The following is a 24199-nucleotide window of genomic DNA, read 5'->3' as shown; positions in this document are numbered from 1 at the left end:
AAAGAGCAACAGACCCTCACCCCATGCCCGCTCCAGAGCCCGATAACGGGCTGGGGAGACCACCCTGACATTCCGGCGGCCCCAGCGGCCGCAGCCCACCATTGTCTCGCCTCGAAACTGTTCTTCGTCACGAACTTTGAGGCAGACGCCACCGCAAGGCTGCTTTCGCCGACCCAGACCTTACCTGGCCGGCATTTTTCTCGGCGGATCTGCCGCTGCCGATATACCATACCTAACCACGGACAACTGTGACCCAAATAGCACCTTTTTCTACACCAGCTCGAGGCCACGAACCTGAGCTGGCGGCGGGAGCGAACTGACGAAACTTTGCAGCGCAGGAGTGGAGCTTTGAGTTGACCAGTGCAAAACGGCGCATTGAGGAAAGCTATTTATCAAACAGCCGCCAGCCCACGCGGAGTTTTGATAAATAGCCTCACACATATTTTGCCGTTCACACACCGGCAACTCAAGCTCTCACGTCTTGCCACCGAATTTTCGTCATTCTCTCCCCGTCGCCGCCCTAGCCTCTGGCCACCCTGCCCCGCCCTAGTCTGTAGCCACAGTAGTGTGTAGACCCCCGGTGCGCCTGTGCCTGCGGCCACCTGGCTAACCCCCCGTCGCCTCTGCACGACACAGCTGAAGGAGCTCAAGGAGCGACAGAAGATGCAGCTGCGACACAAGGCCGTCAGGCTCGGACTCGAGCCCGAGTAAGTAGACGGGGAGGGGATGGTCCGGGACGAATTAATTTTACTGTCCGGGGTTGAAGTGACTTCGTAGGAGCTCCTGGTCGTTGGGGATTGGTGGTGGAGCGAGTTGGGCCCGCTCTTATTCATACGGCAATGTCCACATGTAAAATCAACCGTGTCCGAGCATCCAATTCTTCAAAATAGGTCCAGCTTGGGGGTATAATATGAACTAATGAACCATATGCTCGAAAACTTTAGCCACGTAAACGGGTACAATAGAAACCATGTAAACGGGAAATGAATCTAAATAGGGGTAGAGTAAGTGACATGATATGGACTAAAACGGAACAACGGTAACGGCGCTAATGGCATTACCGCCGCTACTGCACGACTAGCCGCAAGACACGCCGGAACGAAGAGTAACAAGCCGGTCCAGGTTGGTTTGTATCGTATTGTGTGTGTAATGTAAAATTAAATCAGTTCAGTTGGGCTGGAGAGGGCATTTTCAATTAATCGTCGCTTATCGTTGTTCAATGTAAAGTACTGCCTAGTGCCTAGCTCTGTAAATATGTATATCTGTGGCTTAGTTGATCTGTAACGGCACTGGTGACATATTGAACAGGACCTAGCGTTAGAAAATTACTGTCATATCACGCCAAACGGAATACACAGGCGATACTTTCACCACATCGTATCACCGTCTTCACCGGTGACGACGTCCTGGGAAATATCCAGTTTGCGTGTTTATTTCGGACTTTTCGCTGTACTTGTTCGATGTGTTAGGAATGCGCTGAAGAGCTGCATTAAAATCGGTTCTTTGGTGCGGCCGGATCCGGTTCATGTCGCGATGTCCGGCGGTAGCGTGTGTGACTCCGAGTCGCGCCCCGTCGCTGCCGCGCCTATCTGACCGCATCGGCTTCCTTCCAGGGCCCTGACTGGAAAGCACCCGGTAAGTTGACAGTGGCGACTCACGCACCCCGTATCGGTACGGTTATACTGGACGATGAATCCGCAATGCTACACCGGGCTCGGTCCGTTAGAAATGCCTTACAATGACAACACTTTCTAATAATGGGTGAAAGGGGGATTATTTTGGTCATTTGGAACCATGCTAGCGGTAAATTAGTGCATGTCGTGTTAAGGTCGGAGTACAAATCTAAAATATCACTGCTAGATCAATATGCAAATGTGATATTAAGCACTACCGCCAAATGACCTCGGATTTACATAATCCGTCCGAATCGCTTGATACGAGCAAATAGAGCAGAAATAATTCATAGCACTTTCCCAGGTCACACTCATTACAGTGAACTCAGAATATCTTACGTAAATAATTTCATTCTTAAACATCGACCGCTCGTTCTGCCCACAGCCCAAGATCCAGACCGCCTCCAAGTTTGAGCGCACCATCGACCGCCGGACCTACGTCGACAAGAAGGATCTCTTCGCCGGCGTAAGTGACACCTACGACTCTTTTCACATACCGTATTTGTGCCGGGTTGTCGACTCGAGCGCTCGCGATCGCATAGAGACTGGGGCCGATTTTCGGCCCGGCCAGCCGGCGATGGCACCGATTTTTGGAGCCGCCTATCTGACTATCATGCAGGTATTTGTTTGTGATTTGCGCTGTTTGCTTTTTATGGTCGTGGTCACGGTCAGAATGAAAGTACAGTGGATGTTCAGTCAAGGCTACCGCGGAATTTGTCGAGGACGACATGCCAAGACACTGCCTGTTCGACGTTCGTCTCTACACTTTGCACTCCACATGATGTGCATAGGCTCCGCTCACACGATGAATTCACGACTCTATGCTCAATTTTGTCTAAATTGTAACGTAGACGACTTTCGTGTTTGATGGTCTAATCAAACTAACGGGTCTTCAGAAAAGCAGCGGTGTTTCATAAAACGGTCTTAATCGTCTGGGACATCCTATTAAACCAAAGCACGGCCAGTTATGGTTAATTATAAAACCATTGCTTTGCAACGGGTGCCGACCGTTCCATATTTTATCAGCCCAGCGAAAAGTTCCTCGATTGTCATCAGTCATACTGCCTGCATGGTAACTTATTTGGTCTAATTGAGCCGGGTCCAGTAGCCACGTCCATTTTTGAACACGCCTACAAGTTATATTCAAAACTCATGTACTTCATTATTGCGTGATTAGAATCTTGAAATGACATGCATAGTCCATCATCAAGTGAGTTATTTTAGGGTGATGTCAAATATGCAATCTGGAAATATTTTCTACTAAAAAAAAAGAGCTTAACAACCCGGGAAACAGATCGAATTAGCATATTCAGTGTAGCTCGTCTTTTGAAGGTCAAGTTTGCCCGAGCAGAATTGAAACATTGCACCAACCTTGCTGTTGCGAACCGGTAACACCATCGCTGTTTAGGTGTTGAAGTGTGTTTATTTGAAGTTAATTTATTATTTTGACTGCATATATTGGTTGAGCATCGGATGCATACGTAAATGTGCCGGACAGTGGGAGTGTCAGTGTGGGCTGAAAATGCGGGGGATCTGTTGGCGGCGTATCAGAGCGCCTTGTATGCCACAGGGATGGGACAATATCAATAAAGAACACCTCGAAAAGGAGTGGGGTGAGAAGAAACAGGAGTGGGAAAAGCGGCCCAAGAGTAAGTGACGTCACTAGTCGGTGTCACCAGTCGTCAGCTAGCGGCGCGTTATCAATTTTTTACACGCGCCCACCACGGTCGAATCCGGCCTAGGACGTGCGGCTCGACGTGGAACCTTAGCTTAGATTTTTCCCCGCAGGTGGCAGCACCGGCGCGGCCGCTGGACTGGCCCGACGCCGGCGGCTGACCGAATGACTGACCCTGTACGTTGCATGCCGCTGTACAAAGGCGGGCGTGTGCCGTCGTAGAATTTTGACCGTAGTGGGCGATGTCATCTACAGGGCTTTATCAACCAGGAGAAGGAATGCAAGGAGAAGCAGTGGGCGGAAAAGTTGAAAGACTTCGACCACCGCTCCAAAGGTCTGTAGGGGCTTCGGAGCCGCACTAATAGCACGCTATTTAACAGTTTATTATACCCTAACGACCCTTTATTGGTGTAGCATCAGATTCCTTCTGTGTATGACACAGTGATCTGGGTTGACGTTTACTAGAACAATTACAATGTCGTACTTGAGTCAGTCAGAATCTTAGTCAGAGTCAGATGTCATAGAGTATTTGTCTCGATGCGACTTAAGTTTGGGCGTGAATTTACTTCAGCCGACTGTTAGACTCTGCAGTAAAGGTAAATAAAACCAATGACCCGATCAATTCTCTTCGTGAGCAAGTTGTGTGTCTTTTCTGTTCTATCGCTTCCGATTTAGGACTTCTTCTCTGTGCAATGTCATCTTTCTTTTACAGGGGAACGACTATCTGTGCTCTGGTTGTGTTCGTAAGGCAGCTAGGGGATCGACTAATAAAGCTCTCTTCTACCAACTGTCGAAACTTGTGTCGAAACCCTCGACATAACTATTGCAGCTGTTACCCCCTTTTGATGCATAATTAGTCTTTATGCGTCGTGGATTGAGTGGCGTCGAGTTCTATACTGTCAAAAATAAAATCCCATACATCATGATTTTTCTCAAAGCCACTAAAACGCCACACCAAGAAGCCCTCTCCCAAAAATTCGGTGACCTTCACCGACCTGCCCCGCCCCGATCTGACCACCCGCTGTCCGTCCCCAGCGCGCCTCCCCTCCACCCCTCCCCGATCTGACCCACCGCTGTCCATCCCCAGCGCGCCTCCCCAAGTGGTTCGGTGTCGCGGCCCGACCTGCCCCACCCCTCCCCGATCTGACCACCCGCTGTCCGTCCCCAGCGCGCCTCCCCTCCACCCCTCCCCGATCTGACCACCCGCTGTCCGTCCCCAGCGCGCCTCCCCTCCACCCCTCCCCGCTCTGACCCACCCGATGTCCGTCCCCAGCGCGCCTCCCAAAGTGGTTCGGTGAGCGACCCGGCAAGAAGTCGGATGACCCCGAGACCCCCCAGGAGGAGGAGAAGGAGGAGGAGCTAGTACCCCCGGCCGAGATCGAGCCCGAACCCCTGGTCAGTACGGCTGATACACGGCAGAAAAATAACAATGGGTAGATACCTGGCTGGATGAAATACGGCCTACACATACACGTCCGTACACGATACACACGCTGGTAATATACGATACACGATACAAATATACAACCGTCTAAATGTTGAAATAACTTTAAGATAACAAGCATTGCAAATTGGATAAAGACGAACAGTAATGCGTTGTTCTTAGCCCGTGTAGCCTTACCCTATTAGCTAATTACGATAAATAAGCAAGAGTCGATCTGTAGAGATAGCCATTGACGATTGATCGTTGTTTCCCCAGGAGGAAGAGGAGGAAGAGAGTGAGGAAGAAGAGGAGGAGGAGGAAGAGGAAGAAGAGGAGGAGGAGGAAGAGGAATAAACTCTTCCAAAGTAAGTGTACAGTAAACGCATGCATGTCGAGCCAGTGTCTGATGGGCCGTTCGCTGTTTCCCTAACGAAGAGGTGGGATAATATGACCGCTTCTGATACTGCGGCACGATTTAATAATTTCACAGTTCAATTTTTTCATGACAAATTTCGTCCCTTAAATTCATTCAAATCTGACCTCCAGCTCTCAGCTGTCACTGGGTTGATCGAACAAAAAGACACGAGTGAGATACTTCCGAAATCCGGCGTATCATGTTTGGAGTCGAGATCTCTGCAATATGCTACAGGTCACAACCGGCTTGCTCCGGCTGCCGCCCTGACACCCATCTGACCACGCGTAACCCATCTTTTTCAGTTCTCATTCATGGTCCGGCGATCGGTTCCGTCCGCTGACGTGCTGCGGGCAGCGGCAGCGCCCTCTACAACATCGTGAGCGATCACAGCGCCACCTACACGGTCCGGGCACGGCCGGCCGGGGCCCACCCAGCCCAGTCCCGACCGACCGGTCCCGCCGTAGCGGCCTGCTGGGCCCCAGTGCGCGGCGTCCGCCGGTCGCCGGGCCGAATCTGTGTGCCTCATATGTCTCCCGATGCTCGTGACGCTTCTGTTGCCTCTGTTGTACTTTGACGACTCATAAATGACTCGGTACGTAACGCGATGTTTTCGGAGAGGCGGAAGGATGAACAATGAACAATCGGTTGGGACGGACGAGTCTTCTTTATGGCGGCCTAGGCATAACATCACAAAAAGGCGGATATTCGCCACTGACTGAGTAACTGTCAATGTGGTCACGATCAACCCTCTTTACGAAGAACACTTCCACGTATGTACTGCTACTAGTCATCAGCACAGCCTAGAAATGCCTTCGAGAATTAGAACTAATTCAAAAACAATATAAGCAGCTTCCCTAGTGTCTGCGACATTTATTGTCGGAAAGAAGCTAATGATTTCAGGCCAACAGCTACACCAGGAACTAGGAAGTTAGAAAACATCACCAGAAACTGCTTAGATGATTCATGACGAATTTGTCAAATATTCCACTGCAGGGAAGCACCTTGCACAAGGGTGCTGATTAGTTTCGAAGAATCATATGAATTTATGAATTAGCAACCAAATGACAGACGAATATCGTACATCAGCCATGCTTTTTTAGTGTTAGTGTTGCTGTTATGTTGTAGTTGAATTAGTCCCTTCAGATATAATCGCAGGACCACGGGATAAAAGCTGTGGAGGCGTAGGGGGAAATATGCTGAAGTGACCACCAAGTAGTGCACCACCTTGGATCAGCTCGTCCCTAGAAGGGTCACAGAGGGTGGCCTCAAGACCCCCTTAGGGAACCTACTCCAATGAGAAGGCTTCCCTATTATCCCGGCAGTTGCTAGTGGGTATTTCGCCACACACCGTTTGCTCGGGGGGGGGGGGGGCGTTAAACCCCCCAGCCGATAACTCGAGAACCAATAGGCACAGCGAAACGTACGAGGCGGCAAACGAAAGAGCGCGACGAGACGCTTCAGATGGGTACTTTAAAGTTCAATTTTGAGGTCACAGGTCGGGTCAAGGTCAGGTCAAACACCTGAAATCGGGCTTTCAGTAGCATGGACTTCAGGACTTCGCAATGGGTGCCTCTCGTCAAAAACTCTGTCAAAACGGTGCACAATCCATCATATAGGGCCTACAAGAGTGTCAGCTCCATGTAGGGGTCTGTCAGCATAGGTCAGGGTCAAGGTCAGGTCAACCGGGTAGGCACATATCCCCGAAAATCAAAACTGATATTCGCAGCCTGTGACACATGTTTTATGGGTAATTTGGGGCGTAGAACACGATGGTGACATTCATTTTATCATATGTGTACGTGTTTGGCTCAAAAAGTTCAATTTAAGAAATGCATGTATCATGGTCGTGAAGTAGTCACGAGAAATTGCCAAGATTAAGTTCAAGATTTTGGAAAATGCGGAACGATAATCAATAATCGAAGACAGCCATTTGATTGCTTATAGTATTTGCAGTCTAATGGCGTTTACGGCATGTCTGTATGTCTATTCTGTGATTTTATATGATTTTTTGAACATATGCCGTTTTTGGTCGAAAACTCAGAAACAATGACGTCACTAAAACCTCGATATCTCAAAAGTTTTCCGACCGATTTTTTTTGAAACTTTGTCACAATACACTTCAATCAATTCCCTACAGGTACCCAAAATTTGGCGCGCCTGCGGCGCGCCGTTTTTATGCTATGGCTCGGCGAAAAAAGTGGGGGCGTTTAACGCCCCCCCCCCCAGCAACTCGCGGGTTATTCCTGGCTAACGACCACCGTAAAAAGACGGGATGCGACTGGAATCCATAGCAATTTGAATGACATCACTGGCGGATCCAGGCTTACGTTTTGGGGGGGGGGGCAACTCATGCAGGAGCCAAACCTAGGGTACCCCCAAATTCTGTTTTCTCATCGGATTTAGGCCACTTATTTTTCGTCACAGCCCTGATACTATGAATATTTTTTTTCTAATTAAAAAGAAAAAATATAAATGGTAGCCCACCCGACCCATGCCTTTATATTACTTTGTAAACACTTACCATTGCTTTTGTCGACCAGTTAACCCGCTTCGAGTCAGTGCTTGTGTCCCTTTGCGGGCCGGGAGGTGGTAAAACACCCCCTGTCCAACTCGCCTCCTGGGCCACGCACTGATTGAACTATGTTTCATTATCGTTTGGGGGAGGGGGCAAACGGGCCACTTTAGGCCTCTGGGAAGGGGGCATGTCCCTCCCTGGATCCGCCAATGTAAGAGACCATTGGAGCTGCAGTTGGGTACCTCAGACGTCAGGGTACGCCCTCAGATGTATAGGACTCGCGTGGAGACCTCTTATGCTATAGTGGACTGAAAGGACCCAAAGGAGCCCGTCTAGGGCTCCCTGAGATAGACGTGGGCCCTCAGGAGCCCGCCAGAGCCCCCAATGAGGGATAAGTGAGGGATACCAAGTGCCTGCAATCGCACATTGCATAAGCCATAACGTATCAGTGGCAGATCCAAGGGGGGCCACATGGGTCATGACCCCCCTTGGTGCCCGGGGGCACCACAGGCCTGTCAGGGGCACCACCGACCTAGCAGGGGCACCGGGCACCACCAGCCCGCCAGGGACACCACAGGCCTAGCAAGGGTACCACGGGCCTGTGAGGGGCCCCACAGGCTTGTCAGGGGCACCCCAGGTCTGTCAGGGACACCAGAGACCTGCCAGCGGCACCACCGGCCTCGCAGGGGCACCATGGGTCTGTCAGGGGCACCAGAGGCCCTAGCAGGGGTACCATAGGCCTTACAGGGGCACCACCGGCCTTGCAGGGGCACCTTGGGCCTGTCAGGGGCACCATAGTCCTGTCGGGGCCCAGGGGCACCAGCGGCCTAGCAGGGGCATCACAGGCCTGCCAGGGGCACCACCGGCCTCGCAGGGGCACCATGGGCCTGTCAGGGGCCCCACCGGCCTCGCAGGCATCACGGCATCACGCAGGGGCACCTTGGGCCTGTCGGGGGCATCACGGGTCTGTTGGGGGCACTTTAGGCTTGTCAGGGGCACCACAGTCCTGTCAGGTCCCAGGGGCATCAGCAGCCTAGCAGGGGCACCCTAGGCCCGCCAGAGGCACCACAGGTCTGCCAGGGTCTAGGGGCACCACAGGCCCAGCAAGGGCACCACGGGCCTGCTGTCAGGGGCACCTCAGGCTCCCGTGCCCCCCCCCCCCCCGCTGGATCCGCCAGTGATGCCACACCACGCGAAACACCGCCAACTACCAGCTGCCGCGCCATAAACACGTGCCAACCACAGTCTTTTTTTGAAAGTGGCGACTCCGCTCGCGCAACTTTTGACTGACCCTCACTGCTACCATATTGCCTCCATATTACGCTGTGGAAAGCTTTACTTCAACAAGTGGCTAAAAACCTCCATCAAGGTATATTTTCTTAGCAATTTTTCTGACGTTTGGGGGGGGGGGCCAAACAGGCCACTTTAGGCCTTTGGGGGGGGGGGGGGGGGCATGGCCCTAAATGCCCCCCCCCCCCTGGATCCGCCAGTGAATGACATCGTCATCGCCAGTAGGCCTTCATTCAGGGCCTCCTGTATGAATTGACCTGCATTACATATGTGAGTAAGAAAATTCACCTTCCAAAATAAATGGCGGTAATGCAAAGAAAGGATGAGCTCATTAGTCCTGGGCTGACAAAATAATCGCGCGAGCTACCATGTGATTACGGGCCAGGTTAAAGTCCGTTCCTGAGTTACAAACTTACAACTCCCTGTGACTGCTCAGTCCGAGGAAGATACATATAAAATGAGAATATTCCAGGTAGGCCCGGCAGCACCGGATCTCAGTTCCTTATTAGCGCAAAGGCATCGATATGTCATCACATGATAATATTACACAAATCAGCACAGTATGTCAATTATGACCATTGACCGTCAATCGACTAAACAAATCGAAACGATCTAGTACCAACGACATAGGCGAGATGCTTGCAACGTCCTGAGCAATCCACGACGAAACAGACACTTCACTTCAAGAGTCCCGCTCGTATCACAACACTATAAAATCATCTCGTCATCCACCGATAACACGCAACATCGTTCATTCACCCCACCCGCTTGTCCCAACCCACTGACACGGCGGGACACCCCCAGCACCCTTCCCTCACCCTTCCCTCTCGTTAGAGACGCACCTGACGGTCGTCACCGCTTCAGAACCTTGACAAACGTCTCCCGGGGGATGTCGATGTTGGCTATCCGTTTCATGCGTCGCTTGCCCTCCGCCTGTCGCTTCAGCAGCTTCATCTTTCTGCTGATGTCGCCGCCGTACTGGGGAGGGAGGCAGATGCGTCAGTGAGTGAGAATGCCGTCTACTTTGTAGGTTTCTTTCGCAAGGAAAATGAGCACATTCCGTAACGATTCGGAAAGCATCCCCAATGACATGAAATTGATTAAGGAGGATCTGAAAAGGAAAAGCAATCGCAGACAACACTAACCTGATACACCTCAATAACTTAGCATGAAGTGAAGCATTTCAATGGTTGCGATTAACGATCTTCGTAATGCCACGCTAAAGCTATAGCCACTAGCCAATCCTGTTGTATTGTGTTTTTAATCGTTCACTACATCTCAGAGTAACGACAACGGCTACTTCTTTCTTCAACCCTCACTCACACATTTGGCTAGCACGTCCTTTTTGAGTGCCTTGACATCTGCCCTGGCGAGGATCTTCCCTCCGACGGCCGCCTGGATGGCCACGCTGAACATTTGTCGCGGGATGGACTCTGCCAGTCGGGCACACACCGCCCGGCCGATGGAGCGAGCGCGGCTGGTGTGGACGATGAGGCTCAGTTCCTCCACCGGCTCGCCGTTCAGTAGGATGACCAGCTGAAAATGGACACAAGGGTCAGTGGGAACAAAGCAGTTACGTAAAACGTACGGAATTAGTCACTGAAAAAGGAAACAATGCTAAGCCAAAAAACGCACACAAGCGGTTATCTAGACTCAAGAAAAGGGCGTGGTGATGGTCCGCTTAAAACGGAGCGCTATCATAAAAGAAGAACCCAACAAAAACACCGGTTTATCACATAACTATTGCTGTCAAAAAGCACCTGCACAGCTGCAGCACAAGTTGCTCTGCTACAACCACCCACCTTCGACAGATTCGTCGTCTCATAGCCAGCATCCTCATAATCGAAGCTAGCGTAGCCGGACGTCAGCGACTTGAGCTCGTCGTAGAAGTCGACGACCACCTCGCTGAGCGGCATGGTGGCGCGCACCATGATGCGTTCGTTGTCGATGTTGGTGGCCTCCGACTGGTGACCGCGACGCTCCATCACCAGCGCCTGCACAGCGCCGAAGTACGCGTCTGGGGGACACAGACAGCGTTGTTAGAGGGTCACGGCGCCTAAGTAAGCGTCTGTGTGGCGATGGGACGCATAAGAAGGCGTTAGAGAGACACGGCGCCGAAGTACGCGTCTGTGTGGCGGTGGGACGCAGAAGGCGTTAGAGAGACACGGCGCCTAAGTACGCGTCTGTGTGGCGGTGGGACGCAGTAGAAGGCGTTAGATAGACACGGCCCCGAAGTACGCGTCTGTGTGGCGGTGGGACGCAGAAGGCGGAGAGACACGGCGCCGAAATACGCGTCTGGAGGGGACGCAGACAGCGTGGTTAGAGGGACACCGCGCCAAAGTACGCTTCTGTGTGGCGATGGGACGCAGAAGAAGGCGTTAGAGAGACACGGCGCCTAAGTACGCGTCTGGGTGGCGGTGGGACGCAGAAGGCGTTAGAGAGACTCAGCGCCTAAGTACGCGTCTGTGTGGCGATGGGACGCAGAAGGCGTTAGAGAGACTCAGCGCCAAAGTAAGCGTCTGTGTGGCGATGGGACGCAGAGGAAGGCGTTAGAAAGACACGGCGCCGAAGTAAGCGTCTGTGGGTCGGTCGGACAGGGACGGACATGGTTAGAGGGACACGGCACCTACTTAACAGGCCGTCTGTGGGTCGGACGGGAGCGTTAGAGAGACACCGTCGGCACCAAAGTAGGAGTCTGTGTCAGTAAAATACACACGTACTAACTGACGTGATTTCGTGAAATGCTAGGAGTTACACGATATTTGGGTTGAAATTAGCTGTAAATACAATGTCATCATCAAAGCCAAATCATCAAGCTACCTCCTGTGACACTTAACTTAGCGTCATGGGGTTAATAGCAGCTTGGCTAATAACACGCAATTAGCACAGTTACAGCGCCAAATCATCGATCTTTAAGCAAAGATCAAACGCCCGGGAGTGGGGATCAAGCGCTCGCGCGGGCGCAAGATCAGAGGCACGTTGAAAGCCGCTCCAAACCCTACTCATTTATCAGGCTCCCAAACCGCAGTGGTATCAGAGGGAGGGGTATCAGGGGGAGAGGGGCAGAGGAGCGGGGAAGGAGAGGGGGAGAGGTGTCGATGGGTCGCGGGCGAGGCGTTGAGCTGCCCGCTGGCGCCCTACCAAACGCGATCAAAGTCGTCCCTCCCCTCAGCCCCGTCCCGTCCCTCCCGGCCAGTCGGCAGCCGCGCCAGCTAGTATATCATGGAACGAGCACGGCAGCAGTTATTGAGGCCATACCGCGACTTCCCTACAGTTACAATTTCATCTGTAATAGTGGCACAAAACCCGCTGGTTATAGACCCAACGAAACTGAGAAGGGACGGAGGGAAATGTGACAAAGGAAAAACCACGAACGGACAACGAATGATAACGCATCTCAGACGACCGCATCACACAAGAAAACAAACTACGAGGGTTATAAAAACATCGGAGTCAAATAAAACAAGCGCTGCTATGTGTGAATGAGAAGGCTTGTACGCAGCAGACAAACCAAAGTGATTTTCATCCGTTTTTTTCCAAGCTGCATTGTATAATCTGCAGAGTATCTCTGTGTGTTCGTATGTAATTTTTGGTGTGAAAATTAACATTCTCGGAAGAAGATGAAAATGCCAGCATGAGAGCAGAAGCGATAAGTGTAAATATTGGCTCCCAGCAACGATAGCTTGGCAGGCGCAGCAGCTCCCGAAAATCGCAGCCAAAATTCCATATCACATCATAATGATGTCATAGTGACATCATGCGAGACACCTCGATTATAGAACCTGTCTGTTTTAACTGGCAAAGCTTCAGCCTTCCGACAGATGACCACGGAATAACTTGGAACTTAGTCCAGTGTTTAATTAGCGACACACCAAACCAAGTGATTTTCGTACCTGGAGTGATGATGGTTCCCATGACCATGGGCTCCATGAACTCGCTGACAATCATAACGTCCGGAAACTGGGCGGGGCCGTTGATCTCAATTTCATCACCGCGATACTTCTTGATGTTCTTCGCGCCGAAAATTTTTGCTGAAACAGACATGACACAATGTTCATCTACACTTTTTTCATAAAGCAGAGCTAACTGATATCCTCATACTGAACTGTAACTAACACGGACGCTAACAGCTAACCTGATAAGTGTACCGTCAATGCAAATGGAATCAAACCACATTCTATGATTTCAACGAATTAATCCAGCAGCAGCAAATTATCACCCAAACGCCCAATTCAAGCCACATTGTAGCACCATTACTCATCCTGACCTGCCAATATGGGCAATAGGTACAAACCTCACACGGCTCTGTCCCACCTTTGTACGGCACGCTGGGCGAAGTGACCACCACCTCCGAGTCGTACTCTTGCTGCAGTCGCTGGGTAAACACGTCCATATGCAGGAGACCGAGGAAGCCCAGACGCCAGCCCTGGCCCAGAGCGGCGCTGGGGAGAGAAGTTATATGGTATGAGCAGAATATAAGCAGGCTGATGAGCCTCAGACGCCAGTCCTGTCTGAGAGCGGCGCTGGAGATCGGAGAAAAAGGTAGTGTGAACTGATAATGGGCATTGTCGATACTTAGCCCATGCCTGAAGTAACGTGGTGATAAAGAGCAGAGCGAGTGAACGGTGCGCACAACCACCACGCTCTGAAGTCCAGTGCCTAATCTGTGGCCACAAACTTATGCTGGCAGCAGAACTGATCGTATTCTAGCCTCGACATAACAAATCTAGACTCGATATTGACTCACCTGGATTCGACCTGAACGCTGACGCTGGAGTCATTCAGAGTCAGCCTCTCGATAGCACTTCGTAGGTTCGGTACCTGAGACTGGTCCATGGGGTACACACCGGCATACACCTGGAGGTAAAGAACAGACAAGTTAATGCGGCCAGGCTCAAAGAAGGGTTACACCAGCGTATGGTAGGTGGCGTCGGTACGTCGGTAGGTGCCGCTGTGGGTCGAACTCAGCGGAACGCAATGCCACAACACAGTGAGGTGTTGTCGATGAAAAGGGGGCGGCATCGGGAAAAGTGATAGTTCGGTACTGAAATGAGATTAAACTGCATTAAAACGCCTAAAATACATACAATGTCACGTGAATACTTGATTGACTTTCAGCATGACTGTTTTCAATGCACCCCATATCCACTATTCCTTACTTCTGCCTTCTCTACCCATCACCCTCTCCCCAAACAGTCTCCCATCAGTCGCTCACCATGGGCTTGGCGCGTCGGAAGCCGGCCAGCGGTGTGACGGACTGTCCCTTCAGGTACAGTGTGTCTCCCACCTGGGCCTCTGTGGCCGTGCGGATGTTGGCGTGCAAGTAGCCCACCTGGCCGGCGCACCTGACGGCAAGATGGGCGGTTATAGGCGGGAGAGACAAGAGAGATAATGTTACGTGATAAAACACGCGCTACAGTGTGGACAGATTGTGACTTGGGAAAGGAAATGTCACATTGGTCAGCTTATCGGTGCCGCTTATGAGATCCAGCTAACGAGACATTTAAGGCGGTTCTGGTTCGTTCGAGCTGATGCGGCACTTTCAATCAATATTTCAATAAAACAATACACTGTCACATAAAAAGTACAAGCGGTACTGAAAATCATGCACCACTGCCATACCTATGTAAATAACATGACTCCCATCTCTAATCAGTCTCCCACCCACCTTACGCCCACTCTCCTTCTCCGATCTGTCACTCACAGTTGCGTGGCGGGCGTCTCTTGCGGCCGGAGCAGTCCCACCTCGCGCACCTCATACGACTGGCCCGACTGTGACGACACGATGACATCACCGGCCGCCAGCTGACCGTCCACGACGGCCACCAGCGGCACGCAGCCCTTGTACCGGTCAAACCTGACGAGGGGTGGGCGTTAATTCGTGACATCAGCAAAAATATGTGGTAGCATGAGGTACGATCGGTGTAAATGTCGAACCAATGTGAATATTCGGTCGGCAGCCAGTTTTTCGTCACTTTTTAGCGGTATGACGCCTAAAACGACAAGTACAACTACGGAAAGCGAAAATAATGCAGATCAAAGCCAAGCAGGATGTGATACCGTCCGCTTTACCAAGCGTACTCAAGCTCTCGAATGGGCCGTTTCAAACACAGAAGCATCATGGTGAAAACTATGCATTAGATCAACATTTACTTTCGAGACGCTACAAGCACTCAACACTGGCTCCAGCGAGATCACGAATGGGATTATTCGCAAATCGCAGCACCCACCCTGGCCTAGACTTCAAAGGCGTCTAAGAGAGACTTCTCACCAGCTGTCGAAGATGAGTGCCCGGAGCGGCTCGTCACGCCGACACTGGCTCGGCGGCGGGATGTCCTCGATCACAGCCGTCAGAACAGACTGAACGTTGGTGCCCAGTTTGGCCGATATCTGACGTGACAGAAATGGGAAGGTTAAGTCAGTACATACCGACTGAACGCTGGTGCCCAGCTTGGCTGATATCTGACGTGACAGAAGGAGGGGGAGAGGAGTGGTCAGTGCTGCACGTCGATGCCCCATTTGGCACATATCTTCCGTGACGGGGAGGGGGGGGGGGGGAACGCAGGGATCAGTGTGAGCTCTGCATTGGTGCCCAGCTTGGCCGAGATCTAGGTACCACGAGAGAAAGGAGAGCAATCGCGTCAGTCTCTTTTGTGTATTGGACGTGCACACTACCCGTTTTAGCAAATGTGTTGTCAAAGAGCACAAACGCATTAAGAAAAAATCGAAACGAAAAGGAAAAACGCAATATTTCGCCCACCCCGACTCTCATCTCCTGCAACACAACATGGAAGCTTAACAGATCTTACCAAGCAGTAATCAGGAAATCTCCCAAAGAACCCTCTCACAATAAGCAATTTCTCACTCACCCGGCAGACTTTGTCGGGATCACAGTCGAACAGTCTCTGCATCTGAGCGATGGCCCGGTCAGGATCGGCGTTCTTCAGGTCGATCTTGTTGACGACGGAGACAATGGCCAGGTCACTGGTGAAGGCGAGGAAGAAGTTGGCCACCGTCTGTGCCTGCACGCCCTTGTTGGCGTCCACCAGGAGAACCACGCCCTGACACGCCTGGAGGGAGACGGTCAGACGGTAAGACAAACAGTCAGAGGGTCAGCTAGTGGGTCAGTTAGACGACCAGTAAAGTCAGACAGTAAGACAATGAGACAGACGGTTAGACGACCAGTCAGACGGATAAACAGGCAGCAAGTTAACTAATGAGACGGTAAGATAGGCGATTAGATATACGGTGAGGCTCAGCAAACGGTCTGCGATAAGCGGTCAGCGGTCAACAGTCACCGGTCAAACGGTAAATCATCAAATGGTCAGACAGTCAGACGATCAACCACGGTGTCAGCGGTCAGAAAAGAAGCTCGGTTCCGGCTCTCCGCATGTTAAAAACAACTCTACAGCTGTTGATCGCAGATAGTAAGATGTCATCCTTTTTGGTTACATCATTTTGCTTAATTAAGCACGCCGGCGCTTATGAAACTTGATTCACGTCTATACCGCGCAATATTATGCATTCAGTATTATGCATTAGAGCGGCTCTGTTTTTAACAGATCCCTCACCTGTAATGACCGTGAGACTTCATAGCTGAAGTCGACATGACCGGGTGTGTCGATGAGATTCAGCAGGTACTCTTCACCGTTCTGAAACAGAACGATTTGGTGAGCGGACAACTTTTCACGCGAAACCACTCGGCTATGAGGGAAAGACATGGACATAAATAATACACATATAATGGCACTGACTACATGATGAATGCAGTTGATCAACGTGACAGTTTGGCGACGGTTTAGTGTTCGATTTCATGCTAGTAAAGATCAATAAAAAATATCAATGCAGTCTATTCACACTTTCTCCATCATACTCGTAATTTGCAGAACGCAGGCTAGCAAGCGTAATTACCGAAATGCCTAGCGCCGTCCGCCGCCACTATGGCGGATTTCAAGCGATGTGGCATAGTCTACCTTCAGGGGTCGCTGCCACGGCGGAATTCAAGTGATGCGGCACAGTCTACCTTCAGGCGTCGACTACTAACGCCATCTATGAACAGCTTTGTAACTACGAGAGTGCCACCGCGCAGGTAGCGATATTTCGAGGTAAATTTAGGAATAATAAAACTTTCGAGCACTGGGCGACTTGTAGATCATATCCAAGCTTTCCCACTTGGGCTTTGCACTTCATAACTGCTCAATTCACTACACTTGGTTCAAAATGAGTTTACCGCAGTTGGTGAGATTGGGCCTTGGAGTGCGACGCATGCGACCCTTTCTAACGGATCTACGATGACGATCTGTGTCGCAATGTGAAAAAAGGATCTTGGTAGTTACTAAGATCCGAGCTTTCGAGTTTCATGAATGGGATCAACCTTTCATATTTCTTTTATGCCACTTATTACTGAGCTGGCCATGCTATAAGTGTATGAGAGCTGAGATTAAGTCGAGCTGTGTTCGAGCATCTCAAGCACTTGGGTCGTGATCGCCTAATAGCTCAATAGGCGATCGTTCGCCACGAACCCTCGGTCCCTCGACCTAGGAGGTGGCATCCCGGGATCGAGCCTATACGGCGTTCACTATTTCCTACACATTCACACTCAGACAAGGATGAATGTGTACTCGGGTCATGGATGGCTAATGGCTGGTGTCACGGCCACACTCTCGGCATGTCACACAAAACCATACAATGTTTAGGTACGCCAGTCCGCGAAAAATTAGGCAGTATTACCGTTCGTACGTTGAAAGTTCGACTGATTCAACGCCATGTCGTGCCTTTTCTCCATCGGATCGTGGAATTCGTGGTCGGTACAAGCTCCGTGGGTTTACAAGACACTCACGTGTGTGTAGAACAGCGACGCGGTCTGCGCCTTGACGGTGATGCCCCGCTCCTGTTCCACCTGCAGTCGATCCAGCACCTGCTTATTCCCTTCACCAGGAGAGATGGTTCCTGTAACGAACCACACGAATAAACCAGACAGGTCAGGTATTTTCAGGGACCACAGAGGGGATAGCGAAGAGACACGAAACTTCATGCTCAAATTGGTCGCTAAAATCCTACCTACTGTACATTTTTGCCACGCAACTTGACAAAAAGACCGTTAAAACGTAAAAAAACACGCATCGTTAGAGATGTCTGAAAGCACCGTTTTCCGAAACGAAATAATCAAACGACCACATCAACGGTCTCACCGACTCTCACCACTCACCAGTTTCAAACACCTAATCTATCTACCCCATACTTTCTCACCAGTAATCTCCAGGAGCCGGTCGGCCAGTGTGCTCTTGCCGTGGTCGATGTGGGCGATGATGCTGAAGTTACGTGTCCTCTCCAGAGGAATGTGAGAGACGTCCAGAGTTTCGGCGGCGCCCGGCGGACGAGCCCCATGAGATCGACTCACAGACAGCAATCTGAAAGGGAGAAAATAGAAGAGAGATAATTGAGAGAAAGTGAGAGATAATTTTGTGGAATTTTTAATCAAGCATCAGTGGAGAGCAACGAGCCTTTTATGCCGGGGGGGGGGGCGGGGGGGGGGGGGGGGGGGCAGGAGGGTGTAAATCTAACCAAGGCTATAGAACTGGATCTAAGCTTATTGAGAGTGTGGAACTGTGTCCTGCCTGGATGCTTCTAAGGTAGTCAGGCCATAAGGCCACCAAACCACAAGTCATGTGAGCTTTCCTGAGTCCAGCAATATGAGCTGACACAGTACATGACACCAATGACCAAAGCTGCTGCTGTAGGATATTTAATCCCATCCATCCATCTATCTAAAATCTGCAACTGATGAGTGACAGGGCTCAAAAGGCAACAGCTGTTCAAGATATCAGATATGACATACAGTGATCTTAGCAGTTTGCACAACAGACTGGCTCAATGCAGCTCAACATCGGCCCCTGAACAGGAAAATGTGAGCCAGCAACAGCTGGCTGAAAAGGTAGCAAAATAGAGCACTGGAGCCTGATCCCAAATAGAAATAGCAATGGCGCCAGTCCATCCCATTGGACTGATTAACTACCACCACCAGTAACAAACAGGCCAGATAGCAAAATCTGGCTGCAGTTATGTAGCATCAATAGTGTTTCATGGAATGTGCCACAGCCAAAGATAGGGACCTTTAGAGATGTTGCTGAAAAGCAGAATGAGGAATTGCCTGGAAAGAATGTCTGTGAGCCTTATCATGAGCTGACTTGAGCTTATTTCAGCAGATAACCTTCTGACTCAGCAAGGATTAGAGACAAAACATTACATTATTGCAAATATCTGTCAGATGGATTGCCTTCCAATCATTTCCAGTTGCACACTTCATTCTGGGGGATAGCCTCTCATGACAACATCTAAACTCTAAAGGTTTCTTTTTAAACTTCAAAAGTGGCAAAGTTACAAAAATGTGCATTCAGTGGGAGCAGCAACAATGAGCATAACTGAGAAAAACCACACTCTGATTGAGAATCATGCCTCCAATCAGTATGCCTCAACCTCACCCTCATTATCAAGTTCCAGTATTCACCGCAAAAAAAGTTTTTTTCTGTAAGGGCACTTCTGATGCCTGTTGCCGCTACAATGAAGTAAAATGGCAATCTCAACCTTTTAATTAACCATAACTCCCTCATTCTGAAAAAGGATAATCTTCCTTGGGTTAAAAGAAGGATAGGTACAGCCCTCTGCACACTGCGTGGTTGGTACCTATTCTTTTTTGACAAAACCGAGAATAATTAGAATACTATGCTATCAGTCACTCGGAAGTTGTAACAGAAAGATGCGCGGTATATGTCAAGTTTAGGTCCTAACTACAATTGTGGCGCTGTTGATACGAATATGAAACAGCAAAAAAATTAGGTTTTAGGTTAGGTTAGGTTGTAGGTTTGTAGGTTTTAGGTTGTAGGTAGGTAGGTTTGTAGGTTAGGTTAGGTTAGGGTAGGTTTGTAGGTTGTAGGTTGGTAGGTTATAGGTAAGTAGGTAAGGTTAGGTCAGGTTTGATTATGTTTTTTCCTTTTATTTGCGAGACATATGAGTGTCATTTTTGGATTCAGGATGTCAAATAATGTAAAAATATGAAAAATTTATCAATGAAATCTTCTTAGGACTTAAACTTGACATTTACCAGATGCGCGAGACTCCGCACCTTAGATTGGCATTATAATTGTATTCATAATGCTGAATATGTTGCCAGAATAATGCTTTGAGGTATTATCAGTTTTGTGAAAAATTGAAATAATAACTATCACGCAGTGTGCTAAGGGCTGTACAAGTACGAAAATTCTAACTTTTCTTCATAAAGTCAGAAATATCCAAGCCTCTATGCATCTTACCTATAACTTTTATGATTTAACCATTTATTAGAACCATGCTGTGAGCATAATTCACAAATGAGCTTAGTCTTCTTCCAGTCTCTTTGCAAAAACTGAAAACCTCGGAGAGCCATGACGATAAGCAATACCAATACATTAATCAGAATATCATTGAAAGGCAATTGATATTATAAACAATGCATTGTAATATACGTTAATTTATTCAACATAAACACTGAAGCCCTAGAGGACCAAAAGTGCCAGGAATAGTGAGTCAATTACAATAAAAGTACTTTGTACATTGGATTTAGAAATATTTTGCAATAAATAGTGCTCTCTGAGCAATATAAGCGTCTTTAAGAAATGTATTGCTGCCAAATTTTGATGAAATATCGATGCCATATGAAGGAAACTTTTAATTTCAAAGAAATTACTCGCCGATTTCACCAGTGATCTGCAATTTGGAATTTGACCCACCGCGCTGTATCAATTGACACGTTCTTTTGTTTCTTTCCGGATGGTGGATTGAGTTGATTCATGAAAATTGATTTTTATGTCATGTTATGATTGAACTGGGTAAGTTATCGCGAATGCGACGGTGTTTTGCTTGGTGGTGATTTCCACGCATGTCCGATTCATTTGTGGCGCATTTTTGGAATTGTGGGTGATTCAGGCTGTTTTTATGCAAAATTTAGCAAAAAGTAATAGATAAATGATTATTAAATGGTTGATAATAAATGAAGAGGTTTAACAAGTGCAATTAAGTTGAAACTAATCCCACAATTTCTACACGAGGTACGCTGTGTGGCGTGTTGCGCCCGCTGACCTTTTTCAGTTTGCATTGAATGGAATGTCATGCTAAATGCTGATTGTTCTGTTTAGGGCTTTAGGGCCTTACAGGAAATCATAGCTTTTCATGAGTATATGACTGGAGTACGAGGAACAGAGCATATTTTGATGTTCTAAGTACCTATCTTGAGTGGCAACATTCTGATTCAATACCTACAATATTGTTTGTCAGAAGGTGAAGTTATGAGGCTTTGATATTAGCTTTTTAGTTGCTGCACAACATGAACATTCAGAAGCAGTACCTATCAAGTAATCTTAATTTGGTTCATTCAATTGGATTCATGGTGTGTGGATTCACACTACAATTTCAATATATTACTGGTTACTGAATGACAATGTCAATGTTGTTATTTGCACTTAAATGCTATGCTGCCTGAGGCCCTGATGTACAATAGGTTTTGCTTAGCACCTCAATAACCAAGTGAGGAGAGCCCCATTAGGAGAGCCCTATAATTGAGCCCCCTATCAATTATGAGTTGATTGGTTTGAGAGCTGAGTTTGAGTTAGTTAGTGCTGTATGCTCATATTTGGTAAGTTTGTCAATCTACTGGCTGGTTTATGCATTTACTGCAGGCATTTCGAGTGTGCTTAGCTGTAGGTGGTAGCTGCTTTGTGGCCATTGTAATAATTGATTTTTGGTGTTACAAAGACTGGACTTGAATTTACTAAGAAGTTGAGTTGTAAAGAATTTCCTGGCCATTCCACACATTAATTTCTGATTGTTCTCTTTCACTATCCATGTTCCACTGGACTCAAAATTCTGCTGGTTATGCTTCTCCCAGATGTTGCAAATGAAGCCAGTGATCATAAACTAAAACTAGCTTCTCTTTGTTCCTTATTTTAGCTTTTGTTTTGTTTTAAAAGTCGTTTTTTCCATTGAGAAATAATTATAATTCTAATCCACCCCTTCTGTCATATTCCCAGCTGTAGTTGTCAGCTAAGACCTGAAGCCATGGAGGTGGATGAGTCTGATGTCGACTCCGTGCTGCAGCAGTTCAGCTGCATGGGCACCACAGACAGAGATGTGCTCATCTCTCAGTTTCACAAGCTTGTTGGTGATGGAGCCAATGAAAGGGATGCTGCCTTCTATTTGGAAATGAACAATTGGTGAGTAAAAGGACTTGCATTGACTAACATAATATTCCATTTTTTGTTTTGTCTTGACAACAGGGCCTGTGGTGGACACTGGACAGCTGAAGCACAGTGTTTAGTAGCATATTCCTAGCTGCCAACAATGCATAAGTTTCAATGTTATAGCACTCCCAGAGCTTTGCCCACTTGTTTAAAACCTACCTTTTATTTGCTCATGTCATTTTTTGTGTATTGTGTCTCCTATGGGTGAAATTCATAATTCATGGAAAAAAGCTCAATTTTTATATGAATGAAGCAATGACCATAAGTGATTCGTACACGGCCCATACGTGCGGCCGGCCCGCCCTTCGCGCCAAGGGAAGTTTATTTTTCGGTGCGGAGACGGCCGAGAAATACAAACAGATGCTGGAACTGGGGACTAGGGTTGTGTACCTCATTTATTGTCAAAGACAACCCGTCACGATCACAAGTACCGCGCAACGTAGACCTGGATGCATCATTCACTTTGGTAGTTCACCATTCACTAGGCACTTGGCACAGGTAACTTTTGGCACCCAACGAACTTTTGATGGCGCAAACATTGTCAATGCACAATAAACACTCTAGTTCACTTGCGTATCCTCTTTTCACACCTGCACTGGCACCAGGAAAGAGCTAACTCCGTTGGTGGTACGCCACGAAGCACTTAAGGCAGATCGCCACGTCACACTTGTTGCACCGTTTTGTTGAGCGCAGTTTGCAGCTCTCCAGCTGACACTGGCGACGCCCGTGGAGTGGCGCGGGGAAATGTCCGATCCCGTCGTACCGCAGGCTGGCTGGTGTGTTGGCTGGCAGAGGCCGGGCACCGCAGCCCTTCTGGCTGGCTGCCGCCTTCAGATAGGTGACGGCGATCTCTCGGCGGAAGTCCAGGAGGGACAGCTGTTTGTCGCCGGTGACGGCTGTTTTGTGAAGAATGTGGCTGTTGACTACAGCGATATCCAGCAGTCGGGTGATGACGCCCCAGTACCACTTCTTTCCTCGGATGGACACCGGGTATGCTCCCAGGAGCTGATCGTGGAGGTCGACTCCACTCATGGCGGCATGGTAGGTTTTCAGCGCCTTGGGCTGAGGGACTGGCACACGTTTCTTAGCTTCACTGTCGTACCGGTCGACGTTGGAGGTCGGGTTGGCGGTGTCGTAATTAGTCATTACGTTTACGACCCCGTAGTCGTGCCATCTGATTAACAGCACTTGGTCTGTGAGATCGAACCGCTGTTCATACGAGCCACGCTTCATCTCGCGCATGACCTCAACGGTACTGACTGGGCATTTGCCAAGGCGTTTTTCTCTCACAACGCCGGTGGCACGGATGCCTCGACTTTTCAGCTGGCCGAGGAGAGTCCTGGAGGTGAACTTGTTTCCAAAGAACACCTCATGGCCGCTGGGATCAGATATCACGCTGATCATGTCCAGAACCACCCGGCTCCCCAGCGGCTGACCGCAAAGTTCGGGACCCTGTTCTTTGCCGCAGTAGAGGTCGACCTTGTAACAGTAGCCGTCGCCGCCACAAATGGTCCAAAGCTTGTAGCCGAGGCGATTGGGCTCGTCACGTCGAAACCGCCTCGGACGGTTGTCGCCGTGGTAGGGGACGATCATTTCGCCCACTGCCAGTTTCTCCTGGAATACACCGTACTTTTGAAATGAACGGTTCATGATGTCCAAAAGAGGCCGGACCTTGAAGCCTCGGTCTCCGTTGTCTTGCGTCATTTTTGCATTGTCCTGCAGGTGGAGATACGATTTGATTTGCCGGTACCTGAACCTTGTCATGGCGTTGCGGACGATAGGACGCTGTAGGTCACTGTCCTCAGACCAGTACATCCGCTCACAAGGAAGAGTACAGTACCCCGAATACAGCAATATCCCAAAAACGCCTTGAGCTCTCCTTCAGTCAGCGTGAACAGCGCATCATTCTTGACGTCCTTGGCATACCGAAGCGTCTC

At 49.3% G+C, this 24199-nt stretch overlaps 3 protein-coding genes across 34 annotated transcripts in view; 1 reads left to right on the top strand and 2 right to left on the bottom strand.

Moving 5' to 3' along the window:
- LOC122385812 (troponin T, skeletal muscle-like) overlaps positions 1–5786 on the top strand; it is a 32289-nt gene extending 26503 nt beyond the window's left edge. For 4 of the 32 annotated variants that reach the window (XM_043374370.1, XM_043374361.1, XM_043374385.1 and 1 more), the window contains 7 exons: positions 637–707; positions 1614–1635; positions 2059–2139; positions 3244–3322; positions 4622–4743; positions 5048–5136; positions 5489–5786. In XM_043374370.1, the coding sequence (XP_043230305.1) occupies positions 637–707; positions 1614–1635; positions 2059–2139; positions 3244–3322; positions 4622–4743; positions 5048–5125 (453 nt within the window). In that variant the 3' untranslated portion in view covers positions 5126–5136; positions 5489–5786. Of the gene's footprint in view, positions 1–636; positions 708–1613; positions 1636–2058; positions 4744–5047; positions 5137–5483 lie in introns of all 32 variants that reach the window. The other 28 variants (XM_043374379.1, XM_043374366.1, XM_043374357.1 and 25 more) reach the window with 8 other exon arrangements.
- A 3728-nt stretch (positions 5787–9514) lies between these two features.
- Positions 9515–20611, bottom strand: LOC122385811 (translation factor Guf1, mitochondrial-like). Its single transcript, XM_043374356.1, has 14 exons — positions 20301–20611; positions 18241–18401; positions 17831–17940; positions 16563–16643; positions 15861–16061; positions 15263–15381; positions 14696–14848; positions 14207–14336; positions 13739–13848; positions 13306–13433; positions 12885–13022; positions 10794–11008; positions 10315–10527; positions 9515–9969 (listed from the first exon to the last, which is right to left on the bottom strand). Exons 1-14 carry the CDS (start codon positions 20411–20413, stop codon positions 9844–9846), a joined length of 1998 nt encoding a protein of 665 aa, XP_043230291.1. The 5' UTR covers positions 20414–20611; the 3' UTR covers positions 9515–9843.
- Positions 20612–22874: 2263 nt separating this feature from the next.
- LOC122385815 (piggyBac transposable element-derived protein 2-like) lies at positions 22875–23966 on the bottom strand. Its single transcript, XM_043374390.1, has one exon. It carries the CDS (start codon positions 23964–23966, stop codon positions 22875–22877), a length of 1092 nt encoding a protein of 363 aa, XP_043230325.1.
- Between the last annotated feature and the right edge of the window lie 233 nt (positions 23967–24199).

The sequence above is a fragment of the Amphibalanus amphitrite genome, unplaced genomic scaffold (genome assembly GCF_019059575.1).
Source record: "Amphibalanus amphitrite isolate SeventyFive unplaced genomic scaffold, NRLGWU_Aamphi_draft 000232F_arrow, whole genome shotgun sequence".
Lineage (NCBI taxonomy): Eukaryota > Metazoa > Arthropoda > Thecostraca > Balanomorpha > Balanidae > Amphibalanus > Amphibalanus amphitrite.
This window is presented reverse-complemented; position numbering and strand designations above follow the sequence as displayed.

Coding starts and splice junctions, on each gene's coding strand:
- LOC122385815 (XM_043374390.1), bottom strand. CDS start 23,966: ATGACGCAAGACAACGGAGACCGAGGCTTCAAGGTCCGGCCTCTTTTG.
- LOC122385811 (XM_043374356.1), bottom strand. CDS start 20,413: ATGGCTCTCCGAGGTTTTCAGTTTTTGCAAAGAGACTGGAAGAAGACT. Junction 16,644..17,830: donor CGTCGCTGTTCTACACACAC/GTGAGTGTCTTG, acceptor GTTCTGTTTCAG/AACGGTGAAGAGTACCTGCT. Junction 11,009..12,884: donor GGGAACCATCATCACTCCAG/GTACGAAAATCA, acceptor TGTGTCCCCCAG/ACGCGTACTTCGGCGCTGTG.